At 44.1% G+C, this 15,000-nt stretch overlaps 1 protein-coding gene across 1 annotated transcript in view; it reads right to left on the reverse strand.

Moving 5' to 3' along the window:
* sema5bb (sema domain, seven thrombospondin repeats (type 1 and type 1-like), transmembrane domain (TM) and short cytoplasmic domain, (semaphorin) 5Bb) overlaps positions 1-15,000 on the reverse strand; it is a 97,435-nt gene that overhangs the window by 6,627 nt on the left and 75,808 nt on the right. The window contains exons 12-13 of the mRNA XM_076302852.1: positions 4,726-4,843; positions 4,181-4,362 (exon numbers count right to left, since the gene is read on the reverse strand). Of these exons, the coding sequence (XP_076158967.1) occupies positions 4,181-4,362; positions 4,726-4,843 (300 nt within the window). The remainder of the gene's footprint in view (positions 1-4,180; positions 4,363-4,725; positions 4,844-15,000) is intronic.

A 15,000-nucleotide genomic window follows, 5' to 3' on the forward strand; every position in this document is an offset into this window, starting at 1 on the left:
ACACATTCAATCAGACCAGATATTACTGACGGATAACGTCATGCACACACACACACACACACATACACATTACACGAGTTACACATGCCTCACACACACACACACACACACACACTACACATGGCTCAAACACACACACACACACACACACACACACACACACACGTCACACATGTCAGACTGATGGGAGTTGTGTGCTTTAGTCATTAACTAACTCAGTCAGACAAGTTGGGGATTGTTGTCAACAAGGGAATACAGAAAGTGAAGATAAATGTTTCTCTCTCTCTCTCTCTCTCTCATGCACTGTCTTGCTATCTTTCTCTCTCTCTTGTGCACTTTCTTTCTCTCTGCTTGAGAAAGCTGTGTCTGTAGTGGATCTGAAAGCAGTGGGACTGCGTGTGTGTGTGTGTGTGTGTGTGTGTGTGTGTGTGTGTGTGTGTGTGTGACGTTAGGGAGACATTCTAAAACATCTGCGTAATTGGCCTAAGTGCTGTGGCGAAGCTGAACACTTCTGCAGAATCAAACATTACTTCCCCAGACACACACACACACTCTTTCATTTCATTACTGTCAGCAGCTCTCTCTCTCTCTCTCTCTCTCTCTCTTTCTCCCTCTCTCTCTGTCTCATGCAATCTCAAATAGTCCCTCTCTCTCTCTCCCTCTCTCTCTCTTTGATCCATATAGTTCAATAAAGTTTTCAAAATCAAAGTCTTTCTCTCCCTCTCTCTATGTCTCATGCAATCTCTCCTATATACTCTCTTCTCTCTCTTTCTTCTCCTCTTTTATCATTATCTCTGTCCCATTCTCTCTCTCCATTATTTCCCCTCTCTCTCTCTCTCTCTCTTTCTCTCTGTCTCATGCAATCTCTCCTAAATACCCTCTCTATTCTTCTCTTTCATCATTATCTCTGTCTCATTCTCTTACTCCATTACACCTCCCCTCTCTCTCTCTCTCCCTCTCTCTTATATGGCCCTGATTGCACTGTCCTGTCTGGGAGAAAAACAGGCCAATCAGAGAGGATTGTCAGCCGAACGCTGCTCTGTAATTGGATAAACTCTTCCCACTCAAAGAGCTTTTCTGCGGATGGGTTGCACAACTCTAAAGTTGTTGTTGTCTGGTCTGTCTCTAAACAAACCTGTTTGTCACGGGTGTGTGTGTGTGTGTGTGTGTGTGTGTGAAAGGGGTGTGTGTGTAGAGCTATGCTTCCAGTCTTAACATGGCCACATGACCTCTCTGTGTGTATGCTTATTGGCACCATGACCTGGCAGCTTGACAGGCCGTGATAGCGTATTGGCTAAGGAGCTGGGCTAGCATGCAGTAGTGGTGGTAGCGTATTGGCTAAGGAGCTGGGCTAGCATGCAGTAGTGGTGGTAGCATAGTGGCTAAGGAGCTGGGCTAGCATGCAGTAGTGGTAGCAAAGATGGTAGCGAAGATACTTCATGAGAGGCCATTTCCTGTCCCTGGAAATTTATGCAAATAGGGTAGCAGTACACGCCCCCGCACATTTATGCAGTGATCGGGCTCTCTTTTTAACATTGAGGTCTATGGCAGAATCCAAGAATTTCCCAGAATTTGTCAAAGCCTTATTTTTCTGAGCAATAGATGCACATTTCGGACACGGTATCATGATCTCCAAACCCTCCTCCCTATTTCAGTAGAATGTCCCTCCAGTCGGGAGAAAATCAACATTAATGAAGGTGTACACCAAGTTTATTTTGTACTCCGGCTTGTCTGGCGTGGAACCGAGGCGTTCAAACGTAAGTCATACTTCAGTGACACGCCCCTGTGCAGGCGGGAACTGAACCAGAGCCCGTCTCTGACTGAACTCCACTTTGCCCTCATAGACATGAACTAGGACCACCCATCTTGCTACGCATTCATTATCTTTGGTGGTAGCGTAGTGGCTAAGGAGCTGGGCTAACATGCAGTAGTGGTAGCGTAGTGGTTAAGGAGCTGGGCTAGCATGCAGTAATGGTAGTGGCTAAGGAGCTGGGCTAGCATGCAGTAGTGGTAGCGTAGTGGCTAAGGAGCTGGGCTAGCATGCAGTAGTGCTAGCGTAGTGGTTAAGGAGCTGGGCTAGCATGCAGTAGTGCTAGCATAGTGGCTAAGGAGCTGGGCTAGCATGCAGTAGTGGCTAGCGTAGTGGCTAAGGAGCTGGGCTAGCATGCAGTAGTGGTTGCGTAGTGGCTAAGGAGCTGGGATAGCGTGCAGTAGTAGTGTAGTGGCTAAGGAGCTGGGCTAGCATGCAGTAGTGGTTGTAGTAGTTAAAGAGTGGAGCTAGCATGCAGTAGCCTGAAAAGTTGTGGTTTCAATTCCCGGTTGCCACCGTTGTGCCCTTGAGCAAGGAACTTAACCCCAAGCTGCTCCGGGGAGACTGGCCCTTGCAATGATTGTATGTTGCTTTGGATAGAAACATCAGCCAAATGTATACGTACAGTATAAGTATAAGTGTAAGTATGTATAAATGTGTGTGAGCATGTGTAAGTATGTATAAGTGTGTGCGAGCATGTGTAAGTACATATAAGTGTGTGCGAGCATGTGTAAGTACGTATAAGTGTGTGTGAGTATGTGTAAGTCAGAGTTTCTGCTAGAAAAAAATGGTGCCGGTCAAAGTGACCGGCAGAGGTTTTGTTTTCCAGACATTTTGATGATATGCCGGTCAAATATATTATCGCTTCTTAATTAGTCAAATTAAGGGAAAACTGGAGACAGGCTATAATCAAGCTGTATAGAATGCAACATGTTCATTAGCCTAACATAAACCTACCGAACAAGATCTAGCCAGTATCTTTTCATGGACAGCAAGAGTCCGCTTCGTTCGTTGTTTTAAAAAGGCTACGTTGTTTGTTGCTGCTACGTTATCTCCAGTGGTGACTGTTTACAGTAACTTACACAGATGCGCACATACAAGAATGAGCGCTCACACCACTACCCCCTAATGCTATGCCTCTATTTGATAACAATAAATTAGGAAATGTTTCCTATTCTGGGAAATGTTTAGTTTATTTTTCTTTCGGCCGCGGTTCAATGATACCGTTAAATTGTGCCAGAAATTATTCGCGGACCAGTAGCGTAATCTCCTCGTCGAGGAGGCCCTAGATCATAGACAGAGAACGCATAGGCCTCCTGTATGCTTTGGGTAAAGAACACTTGTGACAGTGTACATGGAGAATGACAGTGTCTTGGAGCGGCCGCATCCCCCGCAACTCCACTTCCAATGTCACTGATTCCGACAGATACGTCCGACACTTCTGCTTTTTATCTGGTGGTGTTGGAGTTGACCGGACATCTGAGGCTTTAGACGTTACCAATTTATCATCATCCATCGCGTCTGGCCTCTGAAAAAACTTTTAAGGCTAGTCTGCCTGGGCCTGGCCATGTTTGAACCGCCTCACTGTTCGTTGTTTAATATGGACGTTTTAAGCGTGCGCTTCCTATTTGAAATGCAGCATAGGCTATGCGTGTTGTTTGATAGCTTACTTTTCAAAGGGTAGAGCATGTTCATTTAAAAACATAGCCAGAGGACGCATAATACAGGCTTACGTATTATGGCTTATTCTCAAATTCAGATTGCGTTAGGGGACGGGATTATTAGCCAATTTCAATCGGACAATTTGACCGGAGAGATTTAATTTTTTCGGACATTTCATTTTTTTTCCGGCCAATGTCCGGTAATTACCGGACAACGGAAACCCTGGTGTAAGTATGTATAAGTGTGTGTGAGCATGTTTGTTGCCATGCATGGGCAGAGTAGAGATTTCTGAGTATTTTCAAAATCTTTACTTGTAAACTTAGTGAGAAGTAGCCATACATGCTATATGTAGAATTTGTGTGTGTATCTGTATCTTTGTGTATAAATGTGTGTTTTTAAATGTTTGTAAACATGTGTGTGTTTGTGTGTGTGTGTGTGTATGTGTGTGTGTGTGTATGTGTGTGTGTGTGTACGTGTGTGTGTGTGTGTGTGTGTGTGTGTGTGTGTGTGTGTGTGTGTGTGAGTGTGTGTGTGTGAGTGTGTGTGTGTGTGAGTGTGTGTGTGAGTGTGTGTGTGTGTGTGTGTGTGTGTGAGTGTGTGTGTGTGTGTGTGTGTGTGTGTGTGTGTGTGTGAGTGTGTGTGTGTGTGAGTGTGTGTGTGTGTGTGTGTGTGTGTGTGTGTGTGTGTGTGTGTGTTGTCCTGCTGTACCTGGAGCAGTTGGCCACCTCTATGGTCGGATCGTTACACTTGGCACCTCCACACTGGGGGGCGGGGCTATCGCAGGAACGGAGGCGGCACACACACGCATTGGCCCCTTCCCCGTCGTCATGGGTGCAGGGTTGCCATGGGGCCCACGGACCAAAGCCGCCATCTTGGGTGAGGTTTCGCATCTGGGGTCAGAGATGACAAGAGGAGTATCAGTGCATTGTCAAATCATGTCAGTGTCTAATGTGTGTGAACTTGTTTATGTGGTGTGTGTGTGTGTGTGTGTGTCTTAGGGTGTGTGTCTTAGGGAGTCCACTGGCTTGTACTGGCATTGTCCTCTATGGTGTGTGTGTGTGTGCGTGTGCGTGTGTGTGTGTGTGCGTGCGCGTGCGTGGGTGCGTGCGTGTGTGTGTGTGTGTCTTACAGGGCACTTTGTAATATTCTGTGTCCATTGGGCCATGCTTGTGCTGTCCTCTATGGTGTGTGTGTGTGTGTGTGTGTGTGTGCGTGCGTGCGTGTGTGTGTGTGTGTGAGTGTGTGTGTCTTACCGGGCACTCTGTAATATTCTGTGTCCATTGGGCCATGCTTGCGCTGTCCTCTATGGTGCTGCAACGTTTCTGCTGGTGGTCCCAACCACAGTATGGATCTCTGGCACCTAAACATGTTCTGAGACACAGAAGGGATAGTCAGTTCACATACACACACACACACACACACACACACACACACACACAGGGCCCTATTTTAATGGTCTGAAACGGAAGTGTCTTCGCGCAAAACGCAAGTGACTTTGTGGGCGGATCTTGGGCGCTGATGCTATTTTACCGGCGGGATATTGACTATTGCGCCCGACGCAAATCTAAAATGGGGTGGTCTGAAGTAGCTACATTAATCATGGGTGTGGTTTGGGCGTAACGTGCAATAAACCAATCAGAGCGTCATCTCACATTCCCTTTAACAACAGGCATGCTTGTTCCATAGCTGATTGCTATTATGGTGGCGTATTTGCCAGGCGCAGCCAGGAGCGTTCACAGCGCTATAATCACTGTTCAGTTAGCTATTGATTTTTCCTCTTGACAAAATGTAATACAGAATTGTCACAAAGACATACTTTCCGATGTTTTGGGATCATTCTCACTGAATCACGAGGTTATGAATGCATGGTGATATATTTGCAATGTACAATGTAATCTAACATTACCTCTCTATAGACAATGCATATCTTCTGTCAGTTAATCTCTTCTCTCCCGTGCTGCCGCTGGGGCATTTGGGTTAAATGGCATCGGCATGCAGTTCAACATCACGTCTCCTTAAGTCCTCTAACATTTCCTAATTTATGTCATCAACACATCAGTGATTCGTGAAAATGTGTACGCTAGATTTATGCCTATTTTTTCACATGGACACCACACTGATTTCCCTCGAGTGGTAATATTTTTCTTTGAAATTATGTATGGTTTACAGAAATGGGAACTACATTGTATAGATGAGAGGAGCTAAGTGTGCATTGCGCAGCACAGGCGGCCAAGCAAGGGCTTCGTTTAAGTTGACCTAACTTTCAACTCTGCACAGTATCCCATTAACTGCGTGACAGTAGACTATTTACAATATTTTCTGTAAAGCAGAGTTTGTAAACACGTTATCATCAACTTATTTCACGCACAACATTTATTTGAGCAGGAGAGAGAATAAGAATGAATGGATGCAGCAACTACAGAAATTGTAACCATACTTGCTGCTTTCTTGTACTATCTGTTGCTGGTTAACAGCACATGAAAAGCTGATTTAAGCTAATTCACTAACTCAAGACTTCAAGGCCATCATGGATATAAAACGTTTTTTGAAAATAACGAAAGGATGGAGGGAACATAGCAAAGCTTGGGGCTTAAAACCTTACACAACGGTAAATTGGAACAAAACTAAAAGTAACTTTAGCCTTTATAGGGCTGTAGCCTATAAAGTTGTCCAGATTAATAGGTCGTAATTAGGCGTTGTTGTAAAGATATTGCATGTAGATGTTGTACTATATAGGATACTAAATATTTAGGTCACCAATGCACGAACAAAACCGGGAAATGGACAAATATTATCAAGGCTTTGAATGTTTCCGTCTGTGCACGGAGGTGTCTGTAGATTGGTGTGCAACGCATTCATTCATGCAGGCCTGTGGTCATGCATGCGCCCTTAAAATAGCATCTGCATTTTCGCCACAGACTTTAGACCAGGGAGTTCCTGGTCTGTGGCGGAATTGTTTTCTGAAACTGCAAAATATCAACAGTGAACGTTTGCGCCGGAACACGCCCCGTCTTTTCGCTGAACCGCCCCCGTGGGCGCAATCGAATTCCCTAATTTACAGGCATGTACCTGTGGAGGGAAAATTCCAATATGCGCTGACTGCAAAATAGGAAAGACAAACGCGCGAGTATACAAAGTCAATTGCGCCCACACGGAAGATAGAGCCCACACACACACACACACACTCACTCACTCACTCACTCACACACACACACGCGTACACACACACACCTAAAACAAACAAATTCATCTCAAACACACAAGGATGCACGTTCAAACACACTTATGACCAGTGTTGGGAACGTTACTTTAAAAAAGTAATTAGTTATAGTTACTCACTACTTGTTCCAAAAAGTAACTGAGTTAGTAACTGAATTACTCTATGATAAGAGTAACTCGTTACCAGGGAAAGTAACTATTTGCGTTACTGTTAAAAAAAAAGTTGCTATATGTCAAAGAATTTGGATTTTTTGAGCAGTTTTGAAAAGCCAGTTGAAATTAGTAGAACAGACAGGTGTTTGTAGGCTACATAACTTTCGATATTTATTAGATAGATAGATAGATAGATACTTTATTGATCCCCAAGGGGAAATTGTACATCGACAGACCTACGGTTGACTTCAGCCTGTGTCATAGGTTTTTGTTGTGAGGCAGAAAGATCTAGCTTTTGCTGCTTGGAGGACATTGCTCCGAGTCCTTCTTTGCTAGTGGATGGCGAGCTATCATCTCTGGTGGAGGGGGGCTATCGGTGTTTTTGGCCACTAGCGTGTGTGAGATGCCTCATTAAATTAGAGTTGCTTACAAAGGATGTCGACAAAGTCTTCGCTCCTGGACATAATGTACACATTACATGCACGTTCTTGCCTTTGACCACAATGAATTTGAAGTAGTGCTTATATCTCCACCTTGAAAATGCCAACTTTTCATAGGATTGCTCCTGACCTCTGCTGTTTCATCGAATCTCTACTTTAGCTGTTGCGTGTGTGTGGCGCGTGTGCTGGCAAGCGTGTAAAAACACTGGCTCTGATTGGCTATCATGAAACATGACTCTGCCTTAGCCAATCCTAATGGCTTACGTCGTTATTAACCCACCTCCTCACTAGCTGTGAGCCAGGGGTGCGTTCGGATTACACAGTTTATTCAATCAATGCAAAGTAAGTAACGCACCACATTTAACGTCCAGTAACGTTAACGGCGTTGTAACGTTGTAAAAAGTAATAAATTAGATTACTCCGTTATGGACAAATTAACGCCGTTAGTAACGCCGTTATACTTAAACGCCGTTACTCCCAACACTGCTTATGACGTATACAGTATAACTATATATATATAATACTAATACATTTTTCATTTTTCATAATTCGTTTATAAGCGCCTTTCAAGATACGTAAGGACAATACACTCCATAAGAACAGAGATACACAAACCCTGAGCACACTGTCCACTCAAAGAGAAACAGAGATACAAAGACACAGAACATAGTAAATAAATGTAAACAAATAAATGTATTATTAGTAAAAAAAAAGAAAGAAAATAAGACATTTTTAAGAAAAACAGGTGGAAGAGGTACAAAAATATAAACAATAAAATAAGAGAAAACAGGGAAAGAGTTATGAGGTCTGAGGCAGAAAGAAGCACACACACACACACACACACACACACATACATGTTTTCAGCATACACACATGCAGATATATTGGACTGGGAGCCAGTGTAGCTGTGAGAATGTAGTAATGTATACAGTACACTACGTATGTTTTTTTTATCAATACACACGCACACTCATGTTTTACACATGTGCACAGTCTCTCTCACACACACACCCTCTCTCCCTCACACAAACACACACACACACACCCTCTCTCACACACACAGCCAATTGATAAGTCCTACAAAGGGGCCAGTCATACAGAAGTGAGTTTAAATGGCTTTGCCAATTACATCTCACAGAACATGTTAGTTCAGTGCTTAGCGTGTGTTATCAAACACATCATTCAGCTGCAGAAGCAGGAGGTGTGTGTGTGTGTGTGTGTGTGTGTGTGTGTGTGTGTGTGTGCGCGCATCACACAATATGTTAGTTCAGTGCTTAGCATGTGTTATCAAACACATCATTCAGCTGCAGAAGCAGGAGGTGTGTGTTTGTGTGTGTGTCTGTGTGTGTGTGTGTATTTGTGCATGTCACACTATAAGTTAAGTTCACCGCTTAGCATGTGTTATCAAGCACATCATTCAGCCACATGAGGTATGTGTGTGTGTATGTGTGTGTGTGTGTGTGTATGTGTGTGCTTGATAACACACTATGCAGCTCACTGTTACTGTGTTATCAAACACATCATTCAGCTGCAGGAGGGGTGCGTGTGTGTGTGTGCGTGTGTGCGTACATGCGTGTGTGTGTGTGTGTGTGTGTGTGTGTGTGTGTGCGCACACAGCATGCATAAGCTCACTGTTACTGTGTTATAAAGCACATCATTCAGCTGCAGGAGGAGGAGGGGAAACTGGCTAATGGAATGAAATTTCCAAAGCTAAGCGACCCTGGAGAGGGACCCCGGAAAAAACCAGGCACAGCCCTGGACACCTATGTCCTTGCATCTGGACCATAGACAGTAAAAGAAATGGACGAACAGACTCCGTCGTTTTCAATGGGAGGGCACTGAGTCAAATAGAACGATTCTTCAGTTGGTCCCCCCAATACTGCGCAGACTCACACTTAAAGGAACACGCCACCCAAAATCAGTAGTGATATATGTTCTTACCGTAACTTTCACGAGTTGAGTCGTACCTCTCCCGCGTCGGTAGGTGCACTCAAACGCTCTGTCGCGCGGCGCGAATGTGTTAGCATGTTGCTATGATAGCGGGCTCTGCCGTGGCCGTAGAGAGAGGCACATAGCAGTATTCAAACACCTCCACGTTTTACCTACTTAAATACAGTTGCACGAGTAGTTGATGAAAAATGTTAGGGCACACAACATGAAACGTGACGATTTTCCAAGCGAATAAACATGAGAACTACAATGTGTGGCGCAATAGCACTTGGGAGTACTTTGACCTAGCGTGGTAATATTATTAACACCTAATTGTAGATCCTATCCACCACAGAGTTTAGAATCCATGCTGGATCGACCCTCAGCCTGAGTACACCTACCGACGCGGGAGAGGTACGACTCAACTCGTGAAAGTTACGGTAAGAACATATATCACTACTGATTTTGGGTGGCGTGTTCCTTTAACTTCATGAAGTTAGCCATCGAACTGAATCTTGTAACTCATATGATAGATACACAGAAATTCTTCTCACACTTCCTTCGCCTTCAAAGTCATCAAAGTTAAACATTTATTTATGTATTATTATTAATATCATCCTCACCAAGTCGTGTTAATGTTGAAACTACCACACATGATCATCTTCAAAAACAGTCATGCTAAAACAAAACAAAAAAGTTATAGCCTTGAAGCTAATCTTCTTTCCACTTTTCCGACCTACGGTCAATCCATCGAAAACCTCTGAAATGATTAGTGCCGTTTTTAAAAAAAAATAGGTTTACTTTTTTATTATTAGGTTGCCTCTGTGTAATGCTTTACCTTAACATACGGTTGTGTATGCTAGGTTTTGCTTATGAGTTACCGTCAGACAGTAAGGTGGACTGAGCTTCTTATCCAAACAATACGGTTATCTCCCTACGGCGCGAAGAAGAGATTACTTCAAAGCTAGCTTCCCTCCAACCGAACAAGCTAACCATTCTTCTTATGGGTAACCAACGTTACGGACGAGGTAGTGGAGTCTGTTTTGCCTTTGTAGTGTTTATGTGGATTACACAGAAGCTACAATATCGGCACAGGATATATGTTATATGAAGTTATGGTATTTAAAAAAAATCCTAGAATGAATGGTCTTCTATGGGAGTTAGCAGAGAGGTGGTCCCTCCAGCCTACGTCGATTCTTCTACTTCCGGGAATTCGCCTGCCCCCTTGATCTGGACAGGCACAGCCCTGGACACCTATGTCCTTGCATCTGGACAGGCACAGCCCTGGACACCTATGTCCTTGCATCTGGACAGAGAGACAGGGTCCCCTCACACTTGTGTTTATTTAGAGTTTGGCTGAGGCCTTGCTCAGTGATAGGGGAGTGGGTGTGATGGGTGTGTGCACTCTAAAAAATGCTGGGTTATTTTTTCAACCCAAACACTGGGTTGAGGCTGTTGGGTCATTTTGTTTGGTTGTTTTTACTCATATTGGGTCATTTCTGTAACCCAGCTTGTTGGGTTGATAGTTTATCACTGCTGGATTGATAGTTTAGGGCTGTGCTCCCTCCTGTCCCCCACCTGACGTGGAGTACACTACCCAGCACCAGGGTGACTTCAACACAGCTACATAGTTATTTGAAGGTTGAGAAAAAAAAAATTGGCAGGCAGGCAGGCATATTCTTTCAACCGTCAAGTCCAGCAGCTGTCAACATGCAATGGAAATCAGGTGATTTCGGAAGGTATGTATCTGCTTTTATTTATTTATTTATTTATTTATTTTTATCCAGACGGATTCTAAAAGTCCACCCAGATACCCTTCGTGATATCAAGGAATATTCTGCCTGCCATTTCGTTCAGCTTCAAGCAGGTTAGCAGGTGTCATTCCACTAATATTAGCTATATTTAATGTTAAATCTACACAAATACAGACTCATAAAAACATAGTTCTGTATTCACTGGGTAGGAACTGCTGAACAGAAACAAAACGAACTTTTACAACGAACTACAATTAGCATACCAGCAGCTGGTAGGTAACGTTAGCAGACTTGGAAACTTTATGCTAATTAAACTCGTGGCTAACGTTTGTCAACTAGCTAACACAGTCGAAGTAGTCTCTTCACAACACGTAACTTACGATAATAATCATGCCAAACAACATCGTATTAAATCATTAAGGGTAGCCTCATATTATAGCCATGTAACTTACTGGGTGGTTCTTGGTGGTAACATTAACTTGGATTCACTAATTGAATAATGTGTTAACATTAGCTAGCTAACGTTAGCACTGCTGAACTTATGTTTGTCAGCCTAATGTTAGGCTAATGGTAATGTTGTTATCAAGCTCATCTGACATAAACGCACGTTTTGTAGGCTATTACCGGTATTATGTTTAAAACAACTCCATAATATTAGGTGGTCATGGTTTCCGAGTGTGTTGCACTAATAATTTGTCTCCTGGTGGATTTTTATGTCTGTCAATATCATTCACTGGTAATGGTTCATGCAAGTCTTGATATAAAGTTCTGTAACGTTAGGCTAACAGTGATTAAAATGCACTCTTTTTTTTGTTTGATTGACAGGGCTGACCCCCAAAACGGACTTTGGAATCTGCCTGCCTTCATGGAAGTATCACATGCATTTTATACTAGGCTATCTATTCAAAAATAAAGAAAATTATCAAATAAATAATTGTGTCGAACTGTTTTATTTCATTGCATGGCTTTTGATGGCCATTTAATATAGACTGTTTATATCAGGCCTAAAGCTGTTAACAGAAGGTGTGACTTTCCAGTAAGTAAATACAAACCTTGAGTTATTAAAAGTTTGTACAAGCAGAGTATTTAAAAAAATCAACCAGTAGTTTTGGGGGATTTGGTTACATAACCCAAACATTAAGTAACTTTAACTAAACAGTTGTGTCAACATAACCAAACATATTGGTTAAATTTCAACCCAGTTGTTGGGTTAAATTTAGTAACCCAATTTGCTTGGTTAAGATAACCCAATGCTGTGTTGGACCACATTTTACTCAGCGGCTGGGTTGAAAACAACCCAGTTTGGGTTGTTTTCAACCCAGCATTTTTTAGAGTGTGTGTGTGTATCTGTCTGTGCGTATGTGTGTGTGTGTATCTGTCTGTGCGTATGTGTGTGTGTGTATGTGTATGTGTTTGTCTGTGCATGAGTGTGTGTGTGTGTGTGTGTGTGTAATATCAGAGGCTGAATCTGAGGCTGTCTCTTTTCTGGCTCTTGGCTGTGGGGCCCCTCTTTGGAGAGGGGTATGGGGTGGTATGGAGGGTGAAGTGTGTGTGTGTGTGTGTGTGTGTGAGAGAGAGTGTGTGTGTGTGTATGTGTGTGTGTGTGTGTGTGTGTGTGTGTGTGTGTGTGTGTGTGTGTGTGTGTGTGTGTGTGTGTGTGTGTGTGTGTGAGAGAGAGTGTGTGTGTGTGTATGTGTGTGTGTGTGTGTGTGTGTGTGTGTGTGTGTGTGTGTGTGTGAGTGTGTGTGTGTGTGTGAGTGTGTGTGTGTGTGAGAGAGAGTGTGTGTGTGTGTATGTGTGTGTGTGTGTGTGTGTGTGTGTGTGTGTGTGTGTGAGTGTGTGTGTGTGAGTGTGTGGTGTGTGTGTGTGTGTCCTGACTTTGAGAAGTGTTCCTGTCTGACGGCAGTCTTTTGCTGCACCGTTCTACATCAGTACCTCTTCTCTCTCTCTCTCTCTCTTGATGTCTGTCTCTTTTCTCTGTCTCTTTGGTCTTTCATTCTCTCTCTCTCTCTCTCCACTCTCTCTCTCTCTCTCCACTCCTCTTCAGTTCATTGTACAGCCGTCATCAAAACTGTCAGTCAAACAGGGAGAGTACAGAGGCAGCCAAACAGCCTTTTAGAGAAGAGAGTGGGGGGAGTGTGGGGGAGTGTGTGTATGTGTGTGTGTGTGTGGATGTGTGTGTGTGTGTGTGTGTGTGTGGTGTGTGTGTGTGTGTGTGTGTGTGTGTGTGGTGTGTGTGTGTGTGTGTGTGTGTGTGTGTGTGTGGTGTGTGTGTGTGTGTGTGTGTGGTGTGTGTGTGTGTGTGTGTGTGTGTGTGTGTGTGTGTGTGTGTGTGTGTGGTGTGTGTGTGTAGGGGGACAGAGAAGGAGTAACAGGGAGAGGGGAAGAGATGGAGAGAAAGGAAGAGAGAGAGAGAGAGAGAGATGGTGACAGACACAGAGAGAGGGAGAGAGAGCAAAGAACAAACAGAGGGAAACAGAGAAAGAGACAGAACAAGAGAGATAGAGACAGAGTGAGAGAGAAAGTGTGGGAGTGAGAGAGAGAGGAGGAGAAAACAGAGACAGGGAGAAGGAGAGAGGAGAAAAAAGGAGAAGGTGTTACTTGCTCAAGCAGAGCTCTGAGAGCCCCCCCACACACACACACCACACACCACACACACACACACACACACACACACACACACACACACACACACACACACACACACACACACACACACACACAGTCTGACAGTCCCACTCAGTTAGTTGATTCATCAATATTATCTCAACCCAGCGCGTGACCAAACACACCCTTGCTAACACGGCCGTGATGGAAAAACACACTATGTGCATGTACCAAAACACCCTTAATACAACAAACATGACGGATACACACACACACACACACACACACACACACACACACACACCGCATGCCACAACACATCTCCCCACACGCACCCCACTCCACAACAAGGCCCTCTACACTAACAGTACCGCAAACACACACACACACACACACACACAGACACACACACACACACAGATTGTGCCAGTGTGCTCCATATCTCCTATCTCCCATGCCAGGGATAATGCCACAGAGTGTGCCAGTCCCGTCTGCAGTGCCTCCATGCCAATCACACACACACACACACACACACACACACACACACACACACACACACACACACACACACACACACACAGAGCCTGTGCCTCCATGCCAATCACAACACCAGCACGCCTACACACCTACCAGCCAGCACAGGTGCTACAGGAGATTATGGAATATCACACACACACACACACACACACACACACACACACACACACACACACACATTGCATGGTCTGGGCTATGACTGAGCGATCAGTTGTAACAGTTTAATGGATTAGCTATTAGATCCTTTAGCTTAGTTCCTGATCACGCACATCTGATTACTCTGGAAGGAGTATTTCAAATGATACTTCAGCATTTGAATGAATAATAAAACAGTATTCCAGTGCATTTGCATGTGTGTGTGTGTGTATGTGTTTGTGTGTGCGTGGTGAATAATTGTGTTTGTGTGTGTGTGTGTGTGTGTTAATCGGACACACAGGTCTGACTTGAGGAGAATGTTTTAAACAGTTTCAAACAGTTTCAAACAACACTACTTGTTTGATTACAGCAGCATTCCATGTGCGTGTGTGGGCGTGTGTGTGCGTGTGTGTGTGAGAGTGTATGTGTGAATGTGGGTGTGCGTGTGTGGGTGTGTGTTCCTAATAACACACACATCTGACTCCAGGAGAGTTTCAAACGCGAATTGAGTGTATTAATTGCAGCTTTCTTTGCTGCAGTGTGTGAGTATGCACAGGTTGTCATTATCACTCTTGACGGCTACCACACACACACCCACACACACACACACACACACACACACACACACACACACACACACACACACCATACACCACACACACACACACACACACACACACACACACACACACACACACAAACACTGATGTGGGAAGTTTGACAGACTCTGGCCTGCTGAATGTTAAACACCCTC

This window comes from Alosa pseudoharengus, unplaced genomic scaffold (genome assembly GCF_046254945.1).
Source record: "Alosa pseudoharengus isolate Yale_2024_CS ecotype anadromous, Long Island Sound unplaced genomic scaffold, YU_APseudo_1.1 YU_APseudo_1.1_scf_24, whole genome shotgun sequence".
Taxonomy (NCBI): Eukaryota; Metazoa; Chordata; class Actinopteri; order Clupeiformes; family Clupeidae; genus Alosa; species Alosa pseudoharengus.